The 10,554-nt window shown below is 48.4% G+C and overlaps 1 protein-coding gene across 1 annotated transcript in view; it reads right to left on the bottom strand.

The window, feature by feature from the left end:
- Nucleotides 1-3,431: 3,431 nt before the first annotated feature.
- Nucleotides 3,432-10,554, bottom strand: part of CACNB4 (calcium voltage-gated channel auxiliary subunit beta 4) — a 17,577-nt gene continuing 10,454 nt past the window's right edge. The window contains exons 8-9 of the mRNA XM_031064390.1: nucleotides 9,719-9,904; nucleotides 3,432-5,954 (exon numbers count right to left, since the gene is read on the bottom strand). Of these exons, the coding sequence (XP_030920250.1) occupies nucleotides 5,694-5,954; nucleotides 9,719-9,904 (447 nt within the window). The 3' untranslated portion in view covers nucleotides 3,432-5,693. The remainder of the gene's footprint in view (nucleotides 5,955-9,718; nucleotides 9,905-10,554) is intronic.

The following is a 10,554-nucleotide window of genomic DNA, read 5'->3' as shown; positions in this document are numbered from 1 at the left end:
TTCTGGGTCACAGCTATTTAAGCTCGTTACAAAAATAAACATCATTTATTTCGCAGAGCAGATGCATCTCCTTCTTCAGAACCTCATTAAATTTTCCTAAAAACGCAACACGTGAGGCTGCTGCCAAAAACTATTGGCAAACAGCAAAAATGCCACAGGACTCCGGGTTCCTCCTGAGCATCTTCCCAATCTTAGTGCAGGACACAAAGACACTGGACAGACTTTTAAACGCTTGGTAGTTTTGTTCATTTATTGTAGAAAAGTTATTGTAATGCAGTTCATCTTTGTACATCTAAATTCCAGAAAACGAATCCATAGAAATGAGGATACTATGGGCATGCAGTCTGCATGATCCTGGTCACAAAAATAACACCACTTTTTTTTATTCTTTTTTTTTTTCCAATTTTTGTAGTTTTCTTTGAAAGCCACTAAAAGCAGAGGGAGAGCAGAGCATGCACCACTGTACACATTGCATAGTATATGGTACCCACATGCCTGGTCAGGTGCTACACACACGGGGTCTAGAGGGCAAAACAAAGGGAAAATCAGCAGAAAACACAAATTTGGGGTGGTTCTGTCCCAGTAAAGGCAATAATGTCTTCACCAGTGTGGCTCTGAACTGGCTCCCAGCGAGGCAGCGCTGCCAGGCTCTCCCTGGGAACCAGTTTGGCTGAGAAACAGAGATTTGCCAGGATGTGAGAAGCCCAAGGTCTGGAGTGTGCAGCTGGAATGGCAGATCCCAACGCTCTCCCCGCTTTGCTTGCACACCATCTGCATTTGCTGGCCTGACTCTCCCTGTCTGCCCCAGGAGGGAACCAGTCAGGTGTGTCCCAATCCCAAACACACCTGGGCCCACACACAGTTCCTCAACCTCACCTCCCTTCAGGTTTGCAGGGAATTCTTGGGAATTTGGGGTGCTGTGACTCTTCCCTCCCCCCTCCAAGCTCTGTACAAACATTTCCTGGGAGCGTTTCATTCCCGACCTTGGGCTGCTGCTGGGTTCACCAGTCCCATCCCAGATCTACACATTGGCCAAAATTAAAGTTATTCATGTGATTTCAGCTTCCAGGAGGAAATCAGCAGAAATGAATGCAGTGGGCTTTGTGATTTGAAAAGGTCCTTTTTGTTGTCATTAATTAATTTATATGGAAGGGATACAAGTTATTGAAAAATCAATCCCATGTGCAAAATGCCAAAATCAACTGCTGAAGTATCAGGCAGCGAGTAAACAGATCAAAAATGCAATAAATCCACTGATGCTGGATCAGAAATCTCCCCCTTGGATCCAAAACCACGATGCCAGATGCAGGAGTGGAATTATTGTAAATTTGTGCTATTACAAATGTGCTTCTTTTCCCTTGCTCTGTTTTCACACTGTTGGCAGAGGAGAGAACTCTGAGCTCTGTGGGTTCCCTGCTGCAGAGCAGATCCACCCCGGGCATGTCCCAGTTAATTACAGCTCAATATTTTCAATATTGAATATTTTCAGGCAATATTGGTAAGGCAGGGGAGGATCAGGAGGTGCTATTGCTGGGCAGACCTTGCTCTGGGACCAGAGAGGAGATGGTGTAAGTGCCAAGGAATTTGGTTTCCAAATTCCCGAGGCAGGTCCATAAACCATCCTGGGACCAAGCCAAGGCTGCTCCTTCCAAAGGAGTGAAGGAGTGACACTTGTTAACATCTGAAATGATTCCACCTCCTCCCCAAATCCTCTGATGGATCTAATCACAATATTTCTCCTGACTTCTTGAGTGGATTCCACACACACTGAAAGAAATCTGAACTTTCACTCCTAAGTAGCATTTTCACCTCTTTCTCTGAGTTAATTCCTTACATGTATTTTACAACTTTATTAAAATTTCTGGTTTTTTTTAAAGATTCAACTTTATTTTTCTATATAAAATAAACTGGGCTTGGTAACAACCTCACCAAGGTTATTCAAATGCCTCTTAAAATGACACCACACTCTCTTTTAGGATCATTTAAACTCCATTTCCCCAGAGTTAAGCTTGGCTGCATTACAGGATCCTGCAGCCTTTGTAGGACTAATATTTGAAGGAATCAGAGGCAACTCCAACAAAATACATGGCAGCAGAATGCCATGGATCCAAACCTGGACTGGCACCAGCAGGGGTAACAGAACATGATGTTAAAATGCACATTTTTAGGAGCAAACCCAGGTTTGTATAAATGGCATTTTATAAAATATGCATCTGATTTTGTCATGTGTAGTCTCCAATTATTTTGCCTTAAAAAAAAAAATCAGGAATATGGGATCAAGGACGAGTTTCAGAAGTACTGAACCTGTGAAAGAAAATATAGCAGAGGACACATTTAATGGATTATTAAAGAAAAAAGGAGTGTCAGAACCCCTGACTTACCCAACTCAGTGTGCTGTGAACAACAGGAATAACAATATTGTTTTAGAATGGTGAAGTCAGTAAAGACAGGAGAGTTTGGATGCTCCAGGGAATTCTGTGGTATTGAGACCAAACTGAATTCAGAAGATTTGGCATCAAACTGAAGTTACAAATATCAGCAGCTGTGAGTTGCACATCCCATGGGAGAAGTGTTTGGCATCAGGAAAAGAATCTGTACATGTTAAATACAACTCCAGGGAGAAAGTATTTGAAGGTTAACAATTACAATAATTGATTCCCAAACATAAGATTGTGCTGAATTTTCTCTTTCGAGATTGTTGTTATCACCTTGATTGGTTAAATCCTTGTTAATCCCAAAGTGTCTGAATGAGAAACAGATAACAAACAACACAACTTAAAAAACCTCCCTGTTTTATAAACATTTGTAAACCCTCTGTCCCTGCCAGAGCTCAGAACAGAGCTCTGGTCTTTAGTATTATTTTAACAACAAGAAATGATGTGAGGACTGGAGAATGAGGCTGGATTGCTTCAGTCAGGAACACATGAACTCCTCAACTTCAACTAAACCACAAGAGAGCTGCTGAGCAGTGCTGGAATCCCACCAGGAATTACCAATCCTGATCCCCAGCACAGCTTTCACTCCTTACTGTGTCCTGAACAGAAATCTGCTCTTCAAACAAACACTGCCCATAGGATCTGCAATAAATGAAGAGTGTCCCAGCCTGGCTGCTGTATCTGTACTTCAGGAATATCTCTTTGCACAGAATTTAACACCCCAGCAAGGAGGGAGACCTGCAGGGCCCCTTTGATGACAATGGAGTGGGCTCTGGGAGAGTCAAGGCAGCTTAACCCCAGGGAATGAAGGACCTCAGGCCCATCCCTGGCTTCCCTCACAAGTTTGTTTTGGTCAAGCCCAAGTTTTGGCACTTGAGATGTTCAGGTGATGGATTGTGCAGAGTGTGGTGGCTGGGGATCCTTCCCTGGCCTGGGGTGACATGGAAGACTGAAAACAAGGCTCCAAAAGGCTCTAGGAAACATCTGACTGCAAATCTGCAAATCTCCTCAAGCAGTTAACGAGCTGATCCCTAATCTAGTGCAGAATAAAGAGCAGCAGCTGCTGCCCAGGGTTCTACAGCTGCCCTGCAACCAGGGCTTCAATGCACAAACAAGGAAAGCTCAGAGAAGAAGGGGCTGCCCAAGGCCTCCTTTGTCCTTCCTGTGTGCTGGACATGGAAAGGGGCTGGAGAAGTTCCTGGAGGATGCTGCCCTGGGCTGCAGCACAGAGTCCTGCAGGAGCTGCCACTGCCAGGTCCTGCCACGTTCCCTGAGCCTCAGAGCTGCTCTGGCACCTGCAGCCAGAGGGAATGGGGCAGGATTGGGTCTGGCAGATCCATCCAGAACTCTGGGATTCCAGTGGATGCACAGATTTCCACATCTCCATTGGGATCACCCAGTGGTGCTGCAGCTGCCTGTTAGGCAGTGGGGTCATTAAAATATTTAATTAATCAGGTGTCTGCCACCTCTTAACGCTGCTGGGGATGGTTTAGGTTTGGGTGCCCCACAAAGGACACGGATTGCTTTTCCCAGCAACTTCAAGAGAATAATCAGACTCCAGGATGCTGGAAACACCAGTGGTCTTTGCCAGCTGGTCCAGGACGTAGAAGAAACCAGAATATTCCAGAAATTCCTGTAGTGCTACATGCTTTCAAAGCCTGGGTTCAGCATGCTTTGGGATGGAAAACAAGCAGATAAAAAAGTTAATGATCCTTATTTTGGGAAAAACATAGTTGTGACATGAACCTGCACAAACAAATGCACGTTCAGCATCATAACTGTGTGAATTCCAGGGAATGTGTGCGGTGGGAATTTCGGGAGGTTGTACGAAATGGGCAATGGGGCTCAATTTTCAATCCCATGGGATCTAAGGCTTCACAGATGGTGTAAAACACAAGGTCCAACCACAGAAATTCATCTCTTGGAAGGAACTCAAGACTCAGCAGGTGAAAGAAATGATTGGTAGGAAGTAAGGCAGCAATATCTCCAAGGATTTATCATAGCTCTTGGAATCCAAAACTTGGAATCAGCTCCACGACTTCCCTGGGAGCAGATTTTTGTCTGATGTTCCCTTTTTATTGCAATTCTGACTGAGATGTTGTTTGAAATTGTTTGTCAGGGATGGCTGGTGAAGCCCACTCCCTCCCCTTGGGTTTCATGGCTGGAATGGATCTTCTGGAGGGTTCTTGTGCGCTGCTGGAATGGTCAGACATGGTCAGACATTCCCAGGTGGGCTTGGGAAGATGGAACATGTGGGCAGCTACTCAGGGTACTGGGATGTAGGGACTTCACACACGGGGTCAGAGGAGGGGATTGCTTTCCATTTAAAAAGCAGGATAAAAGTGGGAGAAAAATCTGATGTCTCTATACTCCTGTTCCATTTTGGGACTTCTAGCTGTATTCAGGTAAAAGAGTGGGAAAAAACAAAGACTATTCCCGACCCCCAAGCACACAAACCATGGAGTTTGTTCCTTTTCCTGTCCCTACTTCCCGTCTCCTGTCGCAGCTCCTCCCTGCTGGTCCCAACAAAACTGTCAGGACTGGCTGAACTCAAGAATCATTTGGCTGCAACATTCATGCCAGGTCTAAAAATAATTTGGAACTGGAAAGTGTTTTGTAACTGCTGCAATAATTTGGGATATTTGGCACTCTCGAGAGTTTACATTTGGTTTGTCTGAAAAAGCCATTCTGGAAAGAAATCGTTAGAATAAATCCTTTTACTCCAACCTGAAATGGAAATTGAGCTCCCAGCAAACAAATACTGGAGCTGACTTTCTGACTTGCAGTGGTTTGTAATTTTCAGATTTTTCTTCGTGTTTGTTTTTTTTTCCCAACATGCTCACGTCGACTTTCCAGTCAATTCACCCAAATTCCAACAGGAATTGGTTTATAAATTGGTTCCAACTGGAACTGGTCATTTGGAATTTCCAGCACAGGAAATTATTTTATAAGTGCCTCGATAAGTACCCAAAATTACAAACGGATGTGTCTAATACCTAAGGACGAGAAAAAAATATGGCTATAAATGCAAACGCTGTATTAAACCCAAAAATAATCCCAAAAACAACCTCTATGATCGGGCAGAAACGGAAGGGCCGGGCTGGGTTTTGCTGCCCCCTAATTAAACATCAATGACAGCAGGGTGCAACTGCGGTGTCACGGTCACACCTGCCAAATGAACGTGGTATAATTGTTATTCCTAGCTACGGTATGGCGAGGTACCAGCGGGGGGATGCCGCTCCTCCCCAGTCCCAGCACTCAGAGCCGGTGCCGTGAGTCGTGGCTGTAGCCGCCGGGGGAGCCGCGGGTGCGGTGGGGTTTGTACGAGTCCTGGTAGGGGTCGGGGAACTCCTCTTCCACCAGGGGATAGTGCTCTCGGCTGTGCTGGGAACTGGAAGACAGGCGGTTCCTGCTCTTGCGAGCCCTCTCGTTGTGGTAGTTCTCGTCGGAGCTCATGAGGCTGCGCCGCTCGAGGGGAGAGTTCTCGGCGGAGTGCGCGCCGTGCCTGCCGCGCTGGCTCTGCGGGGCCAGAGAACCAGAGTTAGTGAGTGCCCGCAGCCCGGCCCGGCTCTGCCCAGCCCAGCCCAGCCCTCCAGCAGCTCCGGGCTCTCCTTTTCCAGCAGGGCCCGGCTGCTGCAGGGCCGGGAGCGGGCCGGCTCTGCTTCCTGGAGCTCCTCGCCCTGCTGAGTATTACACCGAGCATGAAAAGTGAGCTGATGTAGTCAGCATTTATCACTTTTCTCTGATCAGGAACAGAACATTCACGCTGCTACTCTGCTTAGGGAATGTCTAAGCGTCCATTTCTGTGGTTCTGGAAAACATCTGAAGATGTTTGTTTGGGCTGTTTTTAAAGGTGCAGCTCTGGGCCTCAGTTAAAACCCTTCCTATGACCAAACCATTGATGGTTAGCCAAGGGGAGGCTAAATTCATTGGATAATAAATTATTTCAACTGAAGCACAGTATTTAAATATGTGGACAGAAAATTCCTTCCTGAGATAATTCATTAATTAGAAGCCTTTACTCTCCTCACGTTCCCATAATGAAAATGCCCATCGTTTTCCTGAGATAATTTATTAATTAGAAGCCTTTGCTCTCCTCACGTTCCCACAATGACAATGCCCATCATTTGTCACATGAACAAAATTAGTTCATGTTTTTTTGCCAGTAAATGGCAGAGTGAAGAAAAAACCTAAAACAAGCACTTTATTTGCTTTCACCACACATTAAAACTCTGAGGAGCCATCAGCACCCATCTCTCAGGACAAACTCCGTGCTGAAACTCCAGCCCCTTCTCTCTGGGATTTAAAACCTTCCTCCTGCTGCTACAGCCTCTGCCTGGTGACTGTTTCCTGAATAATTGATCTCCAAGGCTGCTGTGGCTGGGGCAGGGATGGGGCAGGGGTGTGTGCTTACAGCTCGGGGCTGCTGCTGCCAGGGAGACTCCTGGAGAGGGGCCCTGAACCTGGGGAGAACTCCTGGAGGGGATCCCCATTCAGAGCACCAGGCTTTAGTGGGGATTATGGCAAAGGGCTTCAGAAATTAAAGGCAGGCTGGGAGACATGGGGGTGTTCATCTGGAGAAGGCTCCAGGGAGAGCTCAGAGCCCCTGGCAGGGCCTGAAGGGCTCCAGGAGAGCTGCAGAGGGACTGGGGACAAGGGATGGAGGGACAGGAGCCAGGGAATGGCTCCCACTGCCAGAGGGCAGGGATGGATGGGACATTGGGAATTCCTGGCTGGGAGGGTGGGCAGCCCTGGCACAGGTGCCCAGGGAAGCTGGGGCTGCCCCTGCATCCCTGAAGTGCCCAAGGCCAGGCTGGCCATTGGGGCTTGGAGCAGCCTGGGACAGTGGGAGGTGTCCCTACACATGGATGGGCTTAAAGGTCCCGTCCAACCCAAACCATTCTGGGGTTCCTTGATTCCATGATGAATTACCCTTGTGTTTATCTGACAATGATGCAGGTAAGATGTATAATCCCCTCATCAATCCTAGCTCACCCCTCTGCCTCCCCTGTGGGCATTCAGCTCTGGGGCTGCAGGAACCTTCCTGCTTCCCTGGCTGTGTGCTCATCCCAGGGCTGCTGCTGAGTTCCCAGGGTGTCAGCATGGGACACACCTGGGCTGGGTACACCTGGCTCTGATGGCCCAGGTAGCTGTGTGATTGGGATGACTGCCTGCAGGAATGGACCTGAAACCCCAATGCCCTGGAGCCTAAGGAACATATCTCTCCAAAACCTGAGCTACAGGAGTTGAATCCAGGCACTGAAATGAGGCTAGATGTGTTTAGAGCTAACCAGTCAGAGGGAAAGGACTGGTGCCAAGGAGTTAGAGAATCCCAGGATGGTTTGGGTTGGAAGGGAAACTGAGGATCACCTAATTCCTTCCCCTGCCATGGCAGGGATACCTTCCACTGTCCCAGGCCGCTCCAAGCCCCATCCAGCCTGGCCTAGGACACCTCCAGGGATCCAGGGGCAGCCACAGCTTCTCAGAGCAATACATATTTTTCTGGGCAAAGATCAAATTTACTCTTCCCACTCAGCTCAGCATCAAGCTCTTCCTTTAAGGAAGGCAATTCCCAAGGATCAGGTGTGGCAGAGCCAGCACTGCCACCTGTGCCCTCTCTGACTGCTCTGGATCTGTGCCACAGAATGTGACCCTCATGAGCTCCCTGAGTCAGGAGCTCAGGTGGAACTTTCAGTTCTCAGTAAGCAAAGTCCAGGCCACGGCCAGGTGGAAATGGGAGTCTCCCAAAAGTGGATTTGGTGAAGCAGGGACAGCCTGTCCCAGCACACCTCTATCAGGCTCAGTGCTATGTAGCCTTTGGGCTTTTGCTTTTCAGTCCCTGAGGTACCAAGGGCAGAAGGAATATAAAATCTTCCTGCACCACAAGCACCTTTGCTAGTTTAATTAGCCTGAGTGCCTTTTAATTACCACACACATCATCACAGTGAAAGCTGATGCAAATCCTTCACAGGTTTGAATGGGCATAAAACCTCCTGGTGGGCAGCAGGGATGGTGGAGGTCCTTACTGTGAGATACCCATGGAAAACAGCAGGGCCTGAACCCTGGTGGCACAGAAAACCTGCAGCTGTGGTTGGGCACGGATCACTCCGGGAGAAATTTACCCCTCTGCAGAGCACCAGCACCATTGATCCCACCGAAACCCTTTGGAATTCGGGTGAAGTGGGGATTAAGTGATGCATACCTTCAGCCAGCCCACTGCACAGGGGTGATTTTCATCTTCAGTGTGAGTTTTCCCTAAGTAAATGGAGCAACATTTCACAGTTATTGCTGGTGTCCATTGATCAGAGAGAAATAAATGCCTGAAAAAAATTCTGTGGATACACCCAGTTCTCAAAATGAAACTGAAGAGGTGAAAGTTCTGCAGATGGTATTTTATTGGTATGAAGGGATGGAAAACTGAAATTTTAAGGCAAGTGGAAAATGGAAACAACAGTTTACATGTGCATGTTATTATTAGTAACAGAACAGTGCTTGTGCATTCAGCCACTCAGGAGACAGTGACTTGCTGGTCCCAATAAAACCAAGCAGGGCTTTAGAAAGGTGAGTGCAGGAATTAAGCACCTTCAGGGAAGTGCAGCTCACTCACAGCAAAGCCAGCTGGATGTTAACTGAAAACACCAAACAACAGTCATTTCCTCCAAAGCTGTTACCTGCTTCCAGACACTCCACAAGCAGAGCAGACATTTGTTACATTTGTCAGGTGAATTATTCATTAAACGTCATTTGTTCAGTTCTATTTCTGACGTACATTAGCAAGTGACACTCCTGGAGTCCCACACACACTGAAACTTGCAGGATTTAAAGCTCCCTGCAAATCCTGAGCCCCTCAAGCATTCCCAGTTATTAGCCCCAAACATTTCTGGTTTCAAACTTAATAAAGCACGTACTTCTCATTAAGGACTATTTACATGCCACGATTGAAGTGTCAAAGTTCAGCCGAGTCTGAGCTATCCCTGTGGAAAAAAAGGGTCACAATTTTTTTCAATGGGTAAAAAAAAATAATAAAATAATGCCTTTTATTCACACTCAAAGAACAAGCTTTTCCACCCATAAGCCAACGTTTGGTGAAGTTATGAGGGTAGAATAAACGGGATCATAACAGAGCTGCCTGCTGGCTAGGAAATGGTGTAGTTCCCACTAAAGGCAGAGCATTGATTCCCAGAGGAGCTGCCTCCTCCCTGGCTGCACCCCCAGTGGCTTGCAGAGCCCCTGGCAGCCCGGGCAGCCCCAGGTGCTCCTCCTGCCCCGGGGCCCGTTCCTACCTGCAGGCCGGAGATGGCGGCGGGGGACGGGGACAGCGCGGCCGGCGCCAGGCTCCTGCCCAGCAGGGGCGTCATGGGCGCGGCGCTGGACGTGTGCGTGGCTCTCCAGTACGCCTCCAGGTACTCGGCCAGGTGCTCGCAGGCGTCCTCCAGCTGGTTCTCGTCCAGGATCACGTCAAACATGTCCTGGGCACAGGGACACAGCACGGTCACGGCGGGGGACACCACGGGGGTGGAACACACCGGGGGTAGCACACACTGCCCGTCACAGCCAGCCTTGGAGTGAACGGGAATCAGGGCAGGGCAGAGGGGAGGGAGCTGAAGGCATGGAGAGGGGTTCCTAAAACAGCAGGGAGGGACAGGGGGCATGGATGCACACTGGAACACAGCAGGAAGGGAGGAGACACTGCAGAGGAATTCCTGCATGGGAGGGAGGTGAGCCCCAGAGCAGCTGGGGCTGCCCCTGGATCCCTGGCAGTGCCCAAGGCCAGGCTGGACACTGGGGCTTGGAGCAGCCTGGGACAGTGGGAGGTGTCCCTGCCATGGCAGGGGAAGGAATTAGGAGATCCTCAACTTCCCTTAGGTGATCCTCAGGTGAGGATCCTTCGGTGATCCTCAACTTCCCTTCCAACCCAAACCATTCCATGACTTTGTGTCTAGTAAAGAAAATGGTACAAGTATTTCTAGAAGGTGACCAAGAGCCAAAGCCCTCAGGAGTTGTCTCCCTGGGTGTTGCATGAGCCCTGTTTTGTTTCTGGGCACAAAACTCTTCCATTTCTATCTTTCTTTCCAGTGCTGATGCCCCTAAAGCCATTCCCACAGCAGAGAAGGCAGCA

Source organism: Geospiza fortis, unplaced genomic scaffold (assembly GCF_000277835.1).
Source record: "Geospiza fortis unplaced genomic scaffold, GeoFor_1.0 scaffold677, whole genome shotgun sequence".
Taxonomy (NCBI): Eukaryota; Metazoa; Chordata; class Aves; order Passeriformes; family Thraupidae; genus Geospiza; species Geospiza fortis.
Note: the sequence above shows the minus strand (reverse complement) of the source record. Positions and strands in the feature narration are given on the sequence as shown.